Source organism: Pelodiscus sinensis, chromosome 3 (genome assembly GCF_049634645.1).
Source record: "Pelodiscus sinensis isolate JC-2024 chromosome 3, ASM4963464v1, whole genome shotgun sequence".
In the NCBI taxonomy this organism is placed as follows: Eukaryota; Metazoa; Chordata; order Testudines; family Trionychidae; genus Pelodiscus; species Pelodiscus sinensis.
In genome coordinates, this window is record NC_134713.1 from 133,929,587 (window position 1) to 133,949,684 (window position 20,098).

Genomic DNA, 20,098 nt, shown 5'->3' on the forward strand with positions numbered 1-20,098 from the left:
TGTGGCCCCTGACTTATTTTTCTGTGGGTCAGTGGCCCCCGAACCTAAAAAAGGTTCCCTACCCCTGCTTTAACACTAAAAGACTTAGCTTTTAAAAGCCCGTACATGGATACTGGAGTAGGGATGTAAAACCCCATTTAATCAGTTAACGGGCTAAACTTTATATTTAATTGGTGAATCACTTAAATGAGGGTGGGCAGGGGGCTGCTCCAGCCTGCTCAGGCTGCCAGCGAACTGTAACCAGTAAGCATCACCCTGTAAGGATGATGCTTACTGGTTAACTGTTAACCATTCACATACACTGGAGATAAAAGATTCATAATCAATATTGTTTTAATGAATGAGTGAAGCTCTTTGTATTGGAACAACTTTGAAAAATCTAAAAAGTAAGGATAGGTAAAGTGTGAAGGGAAAGATGAGACCCTACCAATGAGGACCCTGGCAGCATCAGACCCATATTAAGTATTACAGTCCAGCTGTGAAAAGGAAAGATTTAGAAGTACTCTCCTCACTCCCCGGTCATCTCGCAGGAGTATGTTAACTCAGAACACAAGTAGCAATGCTTACCAAGTTTATCTACACTGAAGCCCTCTGCTGCTGCCAGCTCTGACTGAAAGAAATCATAATCGTATCTGCTCATGTCCTCATTGGTGCGCTCGGCAGGAAATCCAACATAAAGGTAAGCACTGTTTGATCCCAAAATAACACGATCCTGAAGATTTAAGTACATGGTGCTGGTTAAACTCCAGGATGGGATATTTCTCACTTAAAGCGCTCTCTCTTTAGAACTTTATGGGTTTGTTTTCTGCAAATTCATCAGGAGAAATCTGCTCCGAGTTACCAACAGCCTCTCCTCCCCAAGGGGTTCATAACTCTAGTGTATGTAAACTGACATTAAGTAGAAGAGAACAAGACCCCACACAGAAGAAAAATGAGGGGCTCACATTGGTTCTGGCATGCGGTTGAGAAGGAACTGAGAGTGGTTCCCCTACATAGCCTCACTGTGTGTGTGGGGACAGGGAAGAGGGTTCTACTGCAAAGTACCAGCAGGTGGCATGGTATCCATAAATGGGAATATTCAAAGCTACTCCAAGGAGAGCTATGTACAGGGCATCCCCCCCATAAGTTGCCCCGGTATACAACCGTTCTGCACTAAAGTCGTTGATGCTTGTAGGAACTGATGCATTATAAATCCTCCCATTCCCCGCTCTTAAGTTGCGCAAAAATAAAAATTGCACAAATGGAAGTCAGTTGCAGGAAAAAAATTCCCCACTTTAAGTTGTTTCACTGTAAGTAAGTTTTTTGGAGTGTATCGTGGACTTATAGTGCGGATGGCCTATATTTTTAAAAGAAGCAGGTGCTCATTTAAAATGTATTTTCTTTAGAATACAGTAATTCCTCATTTAACACATGCCCACTTAACACGTTTTGGCGCTAGCACGATTTTTTTTAGGGAACGTTTTTTGAATTACACGACTATCCCCAGAATAACACGATTTCCCCAGATGGCCCGTTGCCAGCAGCTGCCCGGGGCTTCCCCCACCTCCCTGAAAAGCGGCGGAGGGTTTCGCCACACGCTGCGCCATTCCCCGGCGACCCCCGCTCGCTGGACACGGTACGGGTCCCGGCAGACCCGTCACAGGGCATACTCCCAACCCAATCCCCCTCCTCTTCCCTTCCCCAGAGCCAAACACCTCCCTTCCTTGCTGTAACCCAGTCCCCTTTCTCCCCCAACCTTATGTCCTCGTCCCAACAGATACCACTGCTTGAAACGCAACCCCCACCTTTTCTATTATTTTCAATGGGAAAATTGACCCTGCATAACACGTTTTCACTTAACACGATCATTTTCTGAAACATATCTATAGTGTTAAATGAGGAATTACCGTACCACAAGTCCCAATCCTACAACTTTTACTCCAACAGATATTTACTCACCCTGAAGGTCACTAGTGCTATATTCTGGACAGAGATTACTCAGGATTACAGAAATTGATTCATATTTCCCTGCCTGCCCAATACCTTTTTTTTTTTTCAAATGGGTATCTGTCTTTTTAAAAACACAATTTTACTCCTGTTTATTAAGTTACTGTTTCTTAAAAGTTACAGTAATTATCCGTCATGTTCTCTATGCTTAGAGAAATGATTTCAGGTTAGAATACATAAGAATCTTTATGATCTGCAGGCCCCATTCCTGATTCTTTCATTCTCCAGAGAAACTTACCATATGCTGCAGTTTGGTTTTCACTGTGACGGGTATGCCATTGACAACAACTTTGCCCTTTTCCCATGGCATTATGGTCACTTTGCCATCACTGTTTGAGAATGTAGCATGCTTGTCCAAAATGCTGAAAGATAAAATACTTGCAATTCATGGATCTCTTGAGAATCGAACTGAAAGTGAACGTTTCCCATCTCAAAATTCTGAAAAACTCATTTATTCTAATTTTGAAGATAATCATCTTTTACTTGTATTCCAGCAGCTCCTACAATGTGGACAGTGACTACTGAGCACATCACCAGGCCTGAGAGAAACTGCTTCTCCTCTCGAGGACATACACCAGGCTTGAGCTCAGCGGAGGTCCAAAGCTGAAGCGCCCATGGAATAGAGCAGAAGACACTGTCGGGCAAGGGATTCTGCGAGAGCGCCTCATGACTTTGGGATTCAACTCCCTTAACTTGGTCCAAAATAGACCAAATCTGTAGACCTTCAAGGCATGCTTCAATGCCTATTACTGTTGAGTAGGCATTTGGCAAGGGCTGAGGTGGCTAGGGGTGGGAATATGGGTGAGGAGAAAGCGATTCACTTTGTGATGTGATTTAGTACTGCATGGCTATCTGCACAGGGGAGAATGTGCTGCTGTTGTACATATATTATGTTGTTTGTTGTGCTTTTGATAGCAAAGACACCTGGGACCTGGGACAGGCCTTACTATGTATTTATTTAAATCAAAATGAATACCGTAAAGAATTCATGTGTAACATGTCACATAGTTAATAAGATCAGTTCAACTCTGTTGGCACTGGCAATGATGTAGGGTTAATGTAGACGCACTACTGGCATTTTACAGGATGCCTCAATGAAGCCTGTTCAGATCAGATCTCATGGCCTCGATGTATAAAAATAGTTATTCTCTCATGCTCACATTTTGTCCTGTGTTAGACCTGCTGCCCTATCTCAAAGCACATAGTTAGCATGGTGATCACTGAGGTAGTGGGGTTTTGAGCAGTTAATGGCCTTGAAAACATGAGCTCTGTGTAAGCTCAAAAGCCTGACTCTCTCACTAGCAGAAGTCGGTCCAATAAAAGATATTACCTCACTCACCCCCTGCCTCTTTAGCTCATCAGAATAAGACCCCATTTAAAGAAGAAATCTGTATTTTAAAAATTCCTACATACGTTTTCAGTTTAATGACAATTTACTAGCTGAACTTTGAATTAAATATTGCAAATTAACTTCACACTTGTTACAGTTTTGAAAAGGGCAATTTTCAGAAACAAAATATATTATAATATACTCAATTAGTTTTCCTTTAGCCTATTTTTTCTCCACTCATCTTAAAAAAGATTCCTGTTAAAATAGTCAAGATGTGTCAGCTTGAGAAAGAAAGAAAGAAAGAAAGAAAGAAAGAAAGAAAGAAAGAAAGAAAGAAAGAAAGAAAGAAAGAAAGAAAGAAAGAAAGAAAGAAAGAAAGAAAGAAAGAAAGAAAGAAAGAAAGAAAGAAAGAAAGAAAGAAAGAAAGAAAGAAAGAAAGAAAGAAAGAAAGAAAGAAAGAAAGAAAGAAAGAAAGAAAGAAAGAAAGAAAGAAAGAAAGAAAGAAAGAAAGAAAGAAAGAAAGAAAGAAAGAAAGAAAGAAAGAAAGAAAGAAAGAAAGAAAGAAAGAAAGAAAGAAAGAAAGAAAGAAAGAAAGAAAGAAAGAAAGAAAGAAAGAAAGAAAGAAAGAAAGAAAGAAAGAAAGAAAGAAAGAAAGAAAGAAAGAAAGAAAGAAAGAAAGAAAGAAAGAAAGAAAGAAAGAAAGAAAGAAAGAAAGAAAGAAAGAAAGAAAGAAAGAAAGAAAGAAAGAAAGAAAATAAAGATATATACTCTTGTGGCTTGTCTCTTACTAATTTAGGTATACTTACCCTAGCCCTCTAAGGGTTATTGCATTTGAGGCTGACTGACCAACATCACATGAACCTGAAAGAATTAAGTTTTTGGCATAAGTGATGTGCTCTGGGTAACAACAGTTATATTCCCTGCTAAAATAACTGCATTAGCATTTCAACTTTTTTCTCCTCTCTGATGAGTTGTGCTTGGCTGAGAGACCGGTCATGAGGCTGCTATTATCTGAATATTAAATATACATGTAATGCTTTTAATGTATGCTGGGTCCTGGTTTATATAAAAAAGATTCCATACTTGGCATCTGATTTTTCACCCACAAATAATGATGGAGGCATTTTACAGCATTTAGAAACTGAGCTATTCCTGACTCTGAGGATAGATAGTCCCAGGCACAATAACCCATCTGGTCTATGAGCTACTGATTCTCATTAGAGCCAACACTCCAAATTGCAGTTCCTTTCAGTGAGGAAAATAAAATGTTGCTAGCGGAAGACCCTCTGTTCTGTAGGCAACAGAAGAAAACTAGCTGGAGAGTCAAATGACAAATGGTGGAAGCTGGATCAGATATCATTACATTAATTTGTAATGTGACAAAAGAGTATTTCCAGCACCAAGTGGCTGAAAGACTGCAAATCTGATACGATTATTTTAATAGATTAGGTTTCCATTGTATTTTAATACCCAAAAACATTCCTTTCTAATTTGAATGCCTTTAAGGGAGATTGGCCACATTAGTGAACAAAAGGAGCACACATTTATAATAATGAAAAAGGACAGCTTAGTCAAGGTCAGACCCTGAAAAGCCACAACAATCTCATTTAATGTATGTGTGGCTGAACAATGTAATGCTTAAGATCATGTATGAACACAACAGCATTTCTACTATGATGGAGGTATAGAAAGAAGCATTCCTATGAGTGCGAGCTCTCTCTCTACATCTGTATTTGCAGCACTTGATACCAGAATATGAAACAAATACAATAGAGTACCGTCCTGAATGAAGTGCTTGAGAACCGCAGAGAGCTGAGGATCTTCATTGATGTTCAAGAGATATGGGAATGTCTCCATCATCTGGCTTTCCTGATAAGAGTTCAGATTCACATTATTTTAGAGCAACTTGTATGCAGAGTGCCAAATGACAGATGATAATATACATGAAGGATTACTTTTATTTTTACCACTTTTGTTAAAGAAATCATAAGCACGGATTGTTTGAGGACACCTTGAAAAACATCTAATTACCAAACATTCTCAAGTCTTAGCAATAGTTAATGAATTGTCACACAAACCAGGGTTACCATATTTGAACTTTCCAAAAAGAGGACACTCCTGAGAGGGAGTGTATATAAAAATAACCCTACACAAACATCTCAAAATACAATTAAGCTTTTTTTTTTTTTTTTTTTTTTTTAAACAAAGCCCAGAGACTGCAAAGGTGAAACTATAAAAACAGAACGGGGGGAGGGAGGAGGGAGAGAAATTCATTTGATGAATGAATCTACTGAAATCCATGTTGTTTAGGTTATTACTAGCCTGACTTCAGCTTTAATGAGTTTAGAAAGAAGCCGTTGCTTTTACATAGTATATTCAAGGATAATGTTAGCTAATGCTTTCTTATTGCTGCTGTTTTACACCATGAAGTAAAATATGGAGTTAAAATGAGGGTACTCTTTGGGAATCACCCCATGACTACTATTTGTTGACATGGGCATAATTGGTATTGTTATTTACTATTTGTATTGCAGTAGCATCCAAAGTGCTCAGTCAGAATAAGAGTCCTACAGAGAGAGGCACTGTAAAAAAATACTTTCAAAGACTGTCCCTACACTTAAGAGTTTACAGTCTAATTTAAAGACATAAAAAGTGGGTGTAATAGTGAACAGAAACAGGGGAGGATGCATGAAACAGTAAGAAGATATACTGATGTAGATTAGTGATGCATATTGCTAGATAATTGTGAGCAAACTTTTGAAGACACACTATAGAACAAAAATAAATATCACATAGCCAAACAGGCCATCCATGTAGCTATTATCAGTTTGCAGTTACCATGTGTCATAGTAGAAATGGATCTGGAGCCTGGATTCAAAGGAGGCAAGGATAGCGGCCTTGCTGATTAATTCACGGAGACCATTTAAAACTTAAGGGATGACTTGGAAGTAAACACAAAGGTGATTTGGAAAGAAGTAGCCAAATGATTGATGGCAACTGACTGTCAGCAGATGGGAGATAACAGGAATAGGAGATAAGACACAGACAACACATTGGGAGGAGCTAACTGGTAACCATAATATGCATCTTCTACCTTTGAATTAAGGGCAGGAGAGGGAATGAGGTTTTTTTAAATACATGGCAAAGCTTTATTTGTGGGAAAAGTCTAGAAATAATTCATATTAAGAATGGTTATTTTTAACACTTGAATTAAAAGTTATATTATTTCAAAGAATAATTAGGTCAGAAAACATTTGTAAATGTTTGTTAAAGTTAGTTAACTCATATTTCACTTAAAGGGGAAAATCTTTGGTTTTATCCCTCAGTGCCTGGAAGTGATACAGGTCTGCTGATGTTGTAAGTTTTGTAAACGGCTTGATTTTTTTGCTGTGTTTCCAAAAGCAACCACTCCTGCTCATAATCATGTTAATGGAAACAATAATGGTTATAAACAAAAGATGTTAAAATAGAACTGATTATTATAAAACAGTTTAAGTGGCATGCTTTTGCAATTTATCCAAACTTAAAGGCACAAGAAGCGGCAATTATATTTAAAATAAAGTATTGCATCTTTTAAAACAAACCACGTGTGGACAGATATGGTAGCCAAAGGAAGTCTGGAAAGGAACTACAGTAAGTCTATAGCTCACTCTGCCCTTTAAAGAAAACTTACCTGAGTAATTGCAGCATACTGCTGTTCCCATTCCTTCCGAGCTTCTTCCAGCCGATATCCCCATGTTAACTGAATAGCCTGAATCCGCAGCTCATTTTCAGCTAGCAAACATCGCAGCTCTTCTGGAAAGATAGAGGGGGAAATTTCAGCTGTCTGTACATACAAAGATAAAGCATCTCTGTGAATTTCATCTTCATTAATTTTTGAATTGCTAATGAAATACCTGTTTTGATAATATCTGAGCAACAATTATAAAGTGATTACATCAGACTACTCTACAGTGTTCCTGTATTTAGTTAGAAATACAGGAGCTCTGTTAGCTCCCTCTGTCAATGCAGCAACTTTCAGATGCAAAGTTTAGAAAGCAAGCTGCTGGACATTTGGCAGTCCTGGGCTAAAGGAAAAGAAAGATCCAAATTCAGAAGTGTCCTTAGAACGGTTTTTCTATTCTGCTTGGATGTCAGATAACTTTGGTGATTGATTGTCCCAATCTGTAAAAAGACACATAATATCTGTTGTTTCACAAGCACGTTGTGAAGATTAGGGAGCTTACTGACACTTTTGTGATATTTGGGGGATGGGTGTGTATGCGTGGCATTTTAAAGCCCTACTACTGGAATCATGTGATTACATGAAAATCTGTTTTTGTTTTTTAAACAAACTATTTTTAGCCTTGTAGTTGAGGTGAAAAGGCTGAAAACATGAACTGGGCATAGCCTAAAAGTGCAGAAACTGGAGGTAAATAAAAGAGTATACACTTTACTATTTCAATAAAAAGTGTCATGATTTGTAAATCAAGTTATGATTTTTGGGGACATGAATCATGGTTTTTGAATGCTTGAGGAGGTACTGATGGGTTTAACATTTTGTCAAGTGCTTAAAGAAGCTCTGATGAGACATGCTATACAAGTGCTAAGTATTATTAGTAACATTACAGGACCATCTATAAAACTACTCATCACTTTACATTGTGTCTTAAGAGGGTCTCCAACATGCTTTTGTCAAGTTAAAAAGACAACTTTTCTTGGACGTACCCCTCCTTTGAACTCTGCCAGTTCCCCTGTGCTGTTGTTAATACCATGGGCTACTAGAAAGGGCTCTAGATGACATTTTGAGAAACGGTGAACCATCTGGTATGGTTAGTTCCTTTAGCAGGATTAACTTTGTTATACATACTTGTTTCATCTGCTACTGTTTTCGCAGAGTTTCCAAGTCCAGTCAATCTGGATAACAGTTTGTCATTTTCTGCTTTCAGCTCCATTATATGCTTCTCATTGGACTTGCATTTATCACAGCTTTGTTCTTTATCTTTTTTGTTCTTTTGCATATGCACATATGAAAAAAAATAAAAAAGGCCAGTACATTATTACATCATGCTGCAGTCAGTCTCAGCACAGAGCCTTGACTGGCCGGAATAGCTTTCTTGTGCACAAAGAGTTTTTTTCCTATTTCTTCAGAAATATTAAGTAGTATTTTGGAACTTTACAAATAAAAACATGAACACTTTCTCAGGTGCGGCAGGCATATGAGGTCCTCCCCCATGCACTGGAAACAGACATCCCAGACCAGCTCTTCTTTTTCTCTGCCAATGCAGCCATCATCCCTTCCTTCCCTAGCTGGCTCTAATAAAAGAGCCTTGTGGCAGTGGTGCAACCAGAAATGCAAGGTCACTTGAAACCAGGAAGTAAGAGTGTGATAAGTCTGAAATCACATAGAAGATGTGCACAAGATAGTAAGAAGTTGAGTTTGCAGGAACATGCCCTCGCCATTCCCTCGAGTAGTTGCATACACGGTCCATTGCTGGCTCCTAGCTCAATTCTCAGTCTAGGAAACATCCTGGGGAGGCAACATGTGCATGACACAACAGAGACTGAGAAATGGGGACTTCCCATACAGAGCCTAGAGCTGACATATACTGAAAGACTGGATACTGAGGACAGGTGTAGAGCCGTGGTGTGCTACGTGCTAGCCACGTGTGGCTATTTGGCCGATTCAGTGCGGCTAGTTTGCTGTAGTGGTGACTGCTTCAGAACTGGTTGCATACCATGGCATAGAGTGAGGTTGTCTTCAGAGAGAAAGGAAACCTCTTTAGAGAGCCATAATTGGGGTTAGAAGATGATCAAGAGGATGAGGAACAGTGTTCCCTGTAAGCTGAGCAATTGGGCAAATGCTCAGGAGACTAGACATACCCCTAGAGCGGAGTAAGAAACATATGTTGGAGGCCAAGATTCCCAGGGCAACATATGGTCACCAAAATCCACACAATTTAGTGATGAGAAACCTCACCCTTAATGTCAAAAGGTGAGCTCTTTAATTTACTACTTCAACCCACTGCTTTTGTTTATTCAAGTTTCATACATCTGTATTTACTCTACAGTGGGTTCGTCATTTATTAATAGTATCTTCTGTTATTTTGCCTAGCTGTTTGACTGAATTTTGGACTTACTGCAGAAAAATGAACAATTTTACAGTACATGAAAAACTACAAAACCATACCTCTCAGCATATCGTAATGTTGACAAAGTCTCTTCATAGCAGATGTCTGCTGGACTAATAGCTGCAATCTGTGAATACATACAAAAAGTGTTAATAAAATTTAGATCCTGTGTTTGAGTTCTGTTTATTGGGTTTTATAATCACCAAAGATAGTACAGGTCAGAGAAGTTTAGAAAGGACAAATCCCTTGAGGGTCACTATGACAGCAAGTCACTTTTTGGAGGCAAAGCAAGGGAAATGAGATATTTTAAACACAAAATTAGCGATGTAGGCCTACAACCTTGAATACCTTATTTACATTGGTAGTCCCTTACTTTAGCAAATAGTTCCAAGGGACTACTCATATGATCAAGATTCAGTGGTATGTACTTTGGTTTGTTTCATACTTCACCGAGGAATGAAAGATTCAAGTTGAAGTAAAGTGGCTCATGAACTAAAAAGTTATGAAAATGTAGACGTTAGCATTTTCATGCACACACACCAGCCTCTTCTCATTCATTTTTCTTCCTTCCCTCATATAATACCACTGCAAAAATGGATAGTCAATTGGAGGCAATGACAGAACACAGAGAAGTTCTGCTTTACTAAAGATGGCAAGATCTGGCCCCCAAGAAAATACTAGAGACCAGTTTTCAAAAGGCCGTATACAAAAAGGTACATGCACTCATGCAAATTCATGCTAGGAAATTTTGATTGAGTACACACACCCTTTGATGTGCGCACCAACAGATATCTGAAGGGTGCAGGTGCATTTTTAAATCTGATTTTCAAATTACTCAAATACTAAGAAAATGGCTCCTATTTAAAAAAAGAATCTCACTTGTCTTGAAGACTAGATAATAAGCTCGTTTATTTCAACAATGCTATACAAAAAAAGTAATACTTAAAAAGGAATGGTTATAGATATTACTGTACAGGCACACTTCTTGAGGAAAGGCAGGGTCAAAGGAACATGCCCTTGAATCTGACAGTGCCCATAATGAAGGGAGGAAGGGGTTATCGAAGTAGCCATACTTGGTCACTGGGCAATAGTGTGAGCCAGGAAGCAAGCATCAAAATGACTCTGCAGCCTAGCAGTTAGCTCCCTCAACTGGAAGGAGGAGACTGATGATGCAGGCCCCTATCCGCTGGCTTTTAAAATTATTTAAGAGCAACAGCTTCCATGGGAGAGACAGAGAGCTCCACATCAGAATCTACCATAGCCCAGTAGTTAAGAGTATTCATTTGAGAAGTGGAGATATTTGTTCAAATTCTCTCTCCTCCTCCCGTGGTGGGGGGACCTTGAACTTGGTCTCCCACATAACAAGTGAGTGCTGTAACCATTGGGCTAGAAGAGATGCAGGACTGCTTCCACCTTCCCTGTTCCCCATGCCGACTTCTTACTAAAAGAGCATAAGCGCCTAGTGCCGAGACAAGGTTTGCAGTTGAGAATCTGAAGCAGAGGAAGGTATCTCCCCTCCTGGCTGGACCTAGTCACCTATCTCAGAGGGGTGGGGCTTAGGACAAATGCCAGGCCTTGGCATCTCCCATTGGCTAACTTATATGAAGCCCATTCTAGTGCTTGTGAAACCAACATAGATGCATCTTTCCCCCGTTCATCCTATAGGCAATTGAGATCTAACCTGGGCCTTTGTGAATCTCAGTGATTTGTTTAAGTGCCTAGAAGTTAGGTATGATGGTGCTGAACATTGTCACACAAGTTTCCTTTGGGAATGTAGCTTCTATTTTAACACAAATAATACAATCCAATTATTGAGCAAGTCAGTCAACTTTACCATGATAGTCCTGCTGTTTCCCCCGAGTGCTGACTGCAAGAGTTTTGTTAGAACAGAGTCTCTGTATGGGATGTGTAACACTTTCTTCCCCATAGCCACCTCAGCCAGAGCACTAAGCAAAAAAGGATTGAGTGAGTAAAGGGTTAACCAATATGCATGATAATAAATCTAGCTGAACAAGGAAGGAGACATACTTTCACTAACTGTACCTGTGTAGATGCTTCACTGTATTAGTTTGAGGTACCAAAATTAGATGATATAGAAAAATAGGTCAAGATTTTAAAAAACTAATAACGTTGAATACCTCAATTTGAGTTCAAAGGGCCGAATTTATTTGAAACCAAGTGCTAAGCAACCACCTTCAGAAAATTAGGGTTCCTGGCATCTCTCAAGTTGAGTGCCTGAAAATAGAGACGCACAAAGCTACCAGTTGCTTTTAAAAATTCTGACTACAAACGAAGTGAAGCAGTACATTCTTATTTCTGCTGCCAGATCTGACTCGGAAGATGAGAATATGGACAACTCAATGTGTATTCTTTGCTTCAGTTGCTCCACTTTTAAAATGGAGATAAAATTACATGCGTACTTCTCTGGCTGTTGAGAGCCTTAACTTATTAATTTGAATAAAGTGTTTTCAGATTCCTTCCCGGTATGAACTGTAGAAGTGCAAAGAGTTAAGTTTAGTAAGTAGAAGATATGAAGTGAGTGAAGGTTGCCTTCCTTTTGAACAAAAAAACCAAACAACCCCACAGCTTATGCACCACTTGCAGAAAGGTCCCTGTTGTACCTGATGACATTTCCTAAGGTGGTTAAACTCAGATTTACACGTGTCCCTTCTCTCAGTCTGTCCCCTTCAGAGCCTGAAGACTTTTGCCTTTCACTTCCTGCCAAGTCCACCAGATTTATAATGGACTGTTTGGTGATATCTTCATCAAGAAAAATCTGGAAGAAATTGAATACGTGAAAGGAAAATGAAGTAAACAGCCATAACCTTAAAATCACAGCAAACTAAATATCTGTGGATAGTCTGAGGCGGGTTCTTCTAAGCTGCACACTTGCGCGGGCGCACAGAAAAAAATTCCACCCCACCCATTTCCTATGGAGAGCCGTGGCCAGGGCCAGAGGTGCCACATGGAAGCCCGGGCAGTAGAGCAGTGGGGCAGGTACCAGAGTCAGTATCAGCAGGGGAGGCAGTGAGGCCAAGGACAGCGGTGGCCCAGAACAGAAGCTGGCTGGGTGGGGAGGGTTAAGGCACCAGCCATCTGTGATCGGGGGGATGGATTAGGTGCAGGTAAATTCCGGGGAAGGAAGGAGAGGGTGAGGTGTAGGGTTGGATACAGGTCTCTGGGCAATGGAAGGGGCAGGAGAACAGGCAAGGTGTGGGGCCGGGCACAGATCTCTGGACGAATGGGTAGGGAGGGCAGGCAAGATGTGGGGCTAGGCACAGGTCACTGGTGCCTGGGCTGTGGGTCCTAAGCCCAGGTACTGGCTGTTTGTGTTTGAGGGGCAGGTAGCATCGCCCTGACATATATACTGGTGGCATATGGGGAAGGTGGGGGTTGCAAGGCTGGGCACAACTACAGGGTGTGTGTTGTGTGTGGGAGGAGGCAGTTAGCCAGGGCTATACACCTATCAGCTGACTGTGTGTGGTCCTGATGGGGGCACAGGCACTGGGGCACGGCCAGTATGTGTTGGGAACAGGGGGCAGTAAGTGGAGTGGTTTTCATGGTTGGTGGATGCACACTGTTAATTATCCGTTGTTATAGTATTTTCTCTTACATAATTTCAAATGGTATATATCTATATATACTTTTTTTTAAGTAACTGGTGGGTACCACAGTGGCACACATTGGAAAAAGTGCACATGACGTCCATATTGGTGCACAAGACAAAACTCACTCCCCTCACGGATGGTAAATCTTAGAGGGACCACTGGTCTGAGGAAACATTGTGATATGTACTTGCATTAAACAGCTCAGAACTACTGAAAATAGGAAAAGTCATAGTACGGCTGAAGGAACGACCGTGTACAAATTAAACAAGATAGGATTTACGAAGAGGTGGGAGATGGGAAGTGCAATTCAGCTGGGATACAAAGAGTTACACCCAGCAAGGAAGAAAACTAGAGGTGGTAAGTATATACAAGTTCCAAGAAGGCTTTGAAATAATACTTGCTAAAGGACAGGTTAAGCCATGACTCTGTCCAGTAAAGCAAATACCGTTCCAGTGTTTCAGTACAATAGATACCGAAAGGAGATTGCGATAATTTTGGCCTTGTCTTCACTGGGAATTTGTTGCAATTCCAGCTAACGACCGCCAGGAACAAACGTAGTTTCATCGGTGCATAGGTGGACAAAGAATGCTAAGGTGGCTGGCACTACTGGAGCTTATCTTTGCAATAAGCCATTTGTGACAATATCACTTTTGCCGTCTGATGCCCTACACTTCCTTCTGCATCCGAGTCCACGTACAGAGGAACTCTCTCTGTAACCAGCTTGATTGCCCCGTTGTCACATACACTTGTGTGCATGGATGACAACAGCAGTGAGAACGACAATGATAGATTATTTCAAATGTAAGTGAACTCCAAATACTTTAGGACAGCAGTTCCCAACCGCCGGTCTGCAGACCAGCAACGGGTCACGAACCGCTGGCTGCCAGGCTGCGTGGCTCTTGGGGCCATGGCTGGGGAACACCACCCAGCGCCTCCCCTCCCACCACGGCTTTTGGGAGAGGTGTATCCTGCCCCGCCTCTCAGCCAAACAGCACCAGGCAGGGGCCTCCCAAGCAAGAGCTGTTTGATGCGCAGCAGGAGGAAAGCACTCTTCCCTGCCCCTCCCAATGCTTTTTGGCTGAGAAATGGGGTCAGGTACACTTATCCCAACAGCTGCAGTGGGAGGTGAATAGCTGGGCAGTGTTCCCCAGCCCCGGCCCCCAGAGCTGCAGCAATGCGGGCAATGGCGCTCAGCTCTGGTCTGGGAGGCAGAGCAGGGCTAGGTGAGGGGAGTGGGACAGGCACTGGGCAGTGGGGGACTAGCATTGGGGGGTAATATTGGAGATTGGGGGCTGGCACTGGGAGGGCTCTGGAGGAGTTGGTTGCAGTGGGGCTCTGAGAACAGGACGCTGGCACTGGGGGACTCTAAGTGGTGGGGGTCTGGCACGGAGGCAATTGGGGTGGGGAGCTGGCACTGGGGGGGTTGGGTGTAGGAGACTCTGGAGTCAGTGGCTGGTGCTGCGGGTAGTGGAGGGGTGGAGAGCTCTAGGGGTTAGGGCTGCCACTAGGAGGCTGTGGGGGCCAGGGCTTTTGGTGGACCAGCAACCTTGTATGCAAATAAAATGTTGCCAGTCCAGCAAAAGTTTGTGAATGGGTTTGCCGGTCCCTCGTATCAAAAAGGTTGGGACACACTGCTTTAGGGCACTGGTTCTCAATCAGGGATCTCTGTTTCATGGGAGCAAGCAAAGGACTTTCAGGGGCTACATCAACTTGCCTAGTTTTACAACAGGCTACACAAAAAAGCATTAGAGAAGTCAGCACATATTAAAATTTCATACAATGACTAGGATAGTACCTAGAGCAATAAAAACACTGAAATATAAGTACAGGATCTATATTCCAAATTATTTTTCTAATTATGCAGTAAAATGAGCAAGAAAGTCATTTTTTAGTGGTAGTGGCTTGCAACACTTCTGCATTTTTATGTCTGATTCTGTAAGCAAATAGTTTTTAAAGGCAATGAAAGTAGGGGGTACTAGAGACAAAAATCAGACTCCTGAAAAGGATACAGGAGTTTGAAAAGAGAGCCACTGTTTTAAGCTTCTATTAAAATATTACCTTCTGTAATATATGAGGAAATATGTTCACTGTATATAAAGAAAATCAAGTGGCTTTCACTTTTTGTCTGCAATGAATTTATGAGCATTTACCTGGTAAATTTTACCTTTCTTGCAGAATTAGTTAAATAAGGATTTTACTGTAGTGAAACAAATATGCTGAATAATGGAAACAGGGTCTCCTCATACTGAACCTGTTTGAATTGGATGGTGATGACCATGTGAGATCGACTGCTGGTAGCATTCATGCTCGTTGAAGCTGTGGTTCTTATTTTAGTCCCTTGTTCCATTAACCGCTCAATTTGTGCATAGCTGTCACAAGGCACCAGTTTCAAACCATCCACATAAAACCCTTGTTGCTGGTCTTCTCTAACCTTGAGTCCACCAGGTTTCTTGGTTTCAGACAATAAATCTATTACCTACGAAGAGGTACTGACCGTCAAAATGTGTTACTGGATATAGCTACGTAGTGATTAAAGCAACATTTTGTGAAAACAAAGAAGTCTTTCAAAGTCAAAAAATGATAATAGCGATTTTGTAAGTAGAAAACAATAAAGCAATTAATTATACAAAAACTGGTAATATTACCATCTGGCACATCATAATATCACATCTAGCAACATTACCTGCTCATTATAAATTTCCAGCATACTGAAAGTAACCTGCAAAGAGAAGAAGCAGGTGGGAGATGAAAAGTTCTCTTGAAAAAAAGCATGTTTTTGATATACAGTCATCCCTAAGTAAAAACAATGCAGATTATCTGGACAAAAAAACCATTTGCCCCTAATTAATCTTACTGGTAGCATATCTTGTATTACCACATAAATCATGCCTAAAATTGGTCTGTGTGACTATTTTCCAGTTCCACTCTGCTCAATGCCCATTTCCATGAACCCTCAACCTCTCTCCTCCACCAGTAGCCTTTGGTCTCCTCTGGTTGTCTTATGAAAACTCCACGTCAACTTATTCATTTTAAGATGGAAATTTTGGGCTTTACGAAATCATTTTTCATCAACCTACATGACAGTTTATGAGAAAAATTCAGCAAATTCAAAAGTTAAGATTCTGATATTAATCTGACAATGTGGCAAACTTGTATGATTTATGGTAGACATTTTATTAAATAAACAGCAATATATTCCCGCCACATTCATTCAGAAAGTAGAAACGGAAAAATACTATGTATTCATATCCTGACTGTGTAAGCATTACTGCTGGAACCTTAACTATTGCACTTCCCGAATTTTGAGATTTTAACCTCAGCCTTAACGGTACATAAACATAGTTTTTTCACTTAATGTTTATGGCATTATTTTTGTTTTTTCAATAATGAGGAGAAGAGTTTTCTAATGTTAAGGTAGTCCCAGAGAGTATGTCTACACAACAAAGTTATTTCAGAATAACAGCTGTTATTCCAAAATACCTATGCGAGAGTCTACACAATAATTCTGTTATTTTAAAATAATGGATGGCTCATTCCGACTTCTGTAAACCTCATTCTATGAAGAATAATGCCTATTCTGAAATAGCTATTTCAAAATAAGGTGTGTATAGATGTTCCCCTTCTGCTATTTTGAAATAACACCTGATCATGGCCATTCTAAGTTATTCCACCTGGGGCTCTAAATCAAGATAGCACATCTACATTAGGGAAGCCTGCCTCGGACTAATTTTGAGGCTTCCCTGCAAGGTAGACATGCTATTTCAAAATAAGTTATTCCTCAATAACTATTCTGAATAGCTTATTTTGGAATAAGCATGCAGTGTAGACATAGCCAGAGAGACTTTCTATTTCCACTTCATTGAGGTGAATGAGGTGGTAAGGGATGAGTTTCCAAGTTTGCTGCTGCCATGGGGTCTTGCGGCATGCAGCATCTAAAGAGGCAGGAAAATGCAAGATTTCCCCTTATTATGCCTACGTAGAGGACAGTCACAATTGCAGTTCCTGTGCTTGAGTGCACAGCCATGTTTCTACTAGTACCATCTTAGACGCAAGCCACCGCAAAATGGATGGGCAAAGGTAGAGCCATCAAGCCACTGGGAGGAATAGCAGGTGGTGTGTATGTGTTCTGATTAAAATATAGATGGAGCTATCAGGTTCCTAGTAAATTATTCATGGTAACTAGTGACGGCTAATGCTCATAGTTACACTAGAGTCTATGAAGCTCTTTCACTCTTTTATATATGCAAATTATCAGGAACATCAGAATGGAAGACAAAGATAGAAACTATTTTTGTGGTTGGACAAAGATGAAACGGAAGCATTTAATAATCACAAAACCTATGGTGCAATGCAAGAACCATTATTCCTCTCCTATACAAGAAATTTGTCAAAATATAATTTAAATAACTAAAAGTTATTCCTTTTCTTCATTAATAAAGGTTGGAAAGTCTGTTAATGCCTGTTTGCTAGACGTTTCTCTTGCATCATGCTGAGGAGAGGCATAGCTAAGATAAAGGAGTGGGAAAGTGGAGGTTCAAAATTCAGGTAACTGTTCAAATGTATAGTCCTCTTTGTGGAAAAGGTAGGATATCACTAGGCAATGGGCAAAGCTTTCAAAAGTGCCTCCGTTATCTAGGTAGTCTGGGTAAAACCATACCTGGTGGGGGGGAAAGTGTTTATGCCAGGATTAAGTTGGCAAGTACTGGGTCAGAGATTGGTTCACATTCTCCTATATTAAACCAGCCTCTCATTCAACACTGCTCACTTGCAATTTTACATTATGTTTATCTCCAAAGTTAGTTTTAAAATTGTAATTTCAGTTTTCCAAATTTGAATTTCAGAGCATAAATGGAAATCTTGAAGATAAAACCATGGAGACCCTACCTGGTATTGCTTGTTCTCCTGGTTCTGAATTGGTTTGAAGAGCTCCTCACAAACAACTGGAATTATGCCTCTGTTTGCACCATATCCAATCATAGAATAGCTCTTCCCTGAGCCAGTCTGACCATAGGCTAGGAGAGTAGCATTATAACCTTGCCAGGCATTGTCCAGAACTCCCTGACCAAGGTCACGAAAGACCTCTCTCTAAAAAAAGACATTTTTACTAATAGAGAATGAATGTCAATACACGTACCAAGATGGATTATTTTAAAATCAACGATCAAACACTCCCCTACTAAAATTTTTCAACACAGGTTAAATTAAAAAATCAAATTAAAATTAAATTTGAACTGATGACAACCAATAAGGCCTCTATTTACCATAATCTTTTAAAATATTTTAAATAAAACAAAAATATTAAGCACTCTAAGTGTGCACACAGGTTTTAAAAGAAAAAAACAATTAGTTGAGGTCACTGGCGACGCACCTCGAACCAGAATTTATTGAAATGCTAAACCAACATTTATTAGCAGTAGTGTCTTCTACAGGCACGGAGAGAATATTTTCTTTATTTCAGTTTAACCAGCTAGTTCAGTCCCATAATGAGTTAATTAAAATGAAAAAACCCTCTTCCAATTTAAGAATAAAAATTAGGTCTCAGAGGAAGAACTCTACTAGTTCTAAAATCCTGAAGGACATGGTGACCAGAAAAATCAGTTCAATTCACTAACCTATAGATAATACTTACTCTCATTAAATAAATCAACTTAAATGCTATCATATTTTTATAAATTCTCAAGTTTGTTTTCTTTTGTACCAGCAAATCAAAATTATTTCAGTTTATTAATTAAAAACTGCTGTATTTTAAAAATATCCAAAGACCCTGACACAGATCACAAGTAAAAAAGTAAATCTAATGAGAAACATATCATTTGCTATGACATGACATAAAAAAATGTAAAAAATACGAATCTGAGTGACAGTAGGTTAGGCTATATAATTACTAAAATAAATTGTTTATATACTGCATCCTCCTGATTAGCAAGAAGAGGCACCAAATTTAATGAAAAGTCTATTTAATTGCAAATCAACAGGTTCTCATGGTTACCAACCAATGGTTCCCTTTCTTTAGGAAAATAGCTTAGCAGTACAAATGCAAAGCAAAATGGTTAAAGCAGATGATTTAAAAATCAAAGCTTCTTGGGTTTTGATTCATTTCGATCTAAATCAATCCACTCTGACATGCACACACATAAAAGCACCGCTATTTCATTAGTACAGAGGTTAGCAATAACTATTTAAATCCAAAGGTCTGATTTAATTATTATGACAAATATATACTTTTTTATGCACTTCAAATATTAAAAGTTCCAGGACCTAGAAGCATAAATGAAAACACAAAGTAGTTTTAAACATCCATTAAATATATATAGATAACTATAAGTTTTACCCAGCATTGTTCAGATTCTTGAATTAATTTTTTTTCCATTTAAATCTTTGATCTGGTGTGGGGCTGGGATGAGGGGTTCATTATGTGGGCTTCCCCGGGGAGAAAGGACTACCTCTATCCCATCTTACCACAGCAGCTTGGGGCAAGGTGAGAAGTGCCTCTCCATGGTTCTTACGGTTTAGGAGTTCTTGAACAAAGAAATGGAGAGAAAGACTCGCTCACAAACTCTCTTAAACATATAGTTGATTCATTTCAGTTCCTCTCTTGGGAATTGTAATAAATTGCCATGACCAACAAAATGAGTTGTTTAACATTTCATACTGTGTTTTTAAATAGCCCTCTGAATATATTTTACCTGGCCTGCATATCTGCTGTTGGATCCAGCTGAAACGAGCATGCCGTCTTTATCCTTTAGAAATTCACTGTGGGACCAGTAAGCCAGGTCAAAGGTAAAGGTTTTCATGTGCCCAGGATTCTTAGGATCATATACGCTTGTGCTGCTGGAATTCATAGAAATCACACACCTGCTGCCTGCATCCTTCTCCCTCTGTATCAAAATTATAATCACATCATCAGATCTACTCACTCAAAATTTTTATTTTGGATCAAATTCCGCAAGCTTTTTTCCCCACTAAAATCAAGAGGAGCTTTGTAGTTTTTTGGGTATGGAGAGTATGTACACTTGGGACACACAACCCCAACATATTCATCATAATATGTCCAATACATTAAT

General features: G+C 39.8%; 2 protein-coding genes across 2 annotated transcripts in view; both read right to left on the bottom strand.

Annotated features, from left to right (window-relative positions):
- Window positions 1-7,300, bottom strand: part of LOC102457071 (kinesin-like protein KIF28) — a 29,462-nt gene extending 22,162 nt beyond the window's left edge. The window contains exons 1-5 of the mRNA XM_075923189.1: window positions 6,990-7,300; window positions 5,095-5,185; window positions 4,123-4,177; window positions 2,225-2,348; window positions 568-712 (exon numbers count right to left, since the gene is read on the bottom strand). Of these exons, the coding sequence (XP_075779304.1) occupies window positions 568-712; window positions 2,225-2,348; window positions 4,123-4,177; window positions 5,095-5,176 (406 nt within the window). The 5' untranslated portion in view covers window positions 5,177-5,185; window positions 6,990-7,300. The remainder of the gene's footprint in view (window positions 1-567; window positions 713-2,224; window positions 2,349-4,122; window positions 4,178-5,094; window positions 5,186-6,989) is intronic.
- Window positions 7,301-7,398: 98 nt separating this feature from the next.
- LOC142827708 (kinesin-like protein KIF28P) lies at window positions 7,399-19,828 on the bottom strand. The gene is given in 9 exon segments (XM_075923190.1): window positions 7,399-8,264; window positions 8,267-8,307; window positions 9,486-9,553; window positions 11,261-11,372; window positions 12,048-12,202; window positions 15,286-15,510; window positions 15,718-15,753; window positions 17,919-18,119; window positions 19,721-19,828. Coding segments are annotated over 9 exon segments (1,122 nt in total). The 3' UTR covers window positions 7,399-8,088.
- Between the last annotated feature and the right edge of the window lie 270 nt (window positions 19,829-20,098).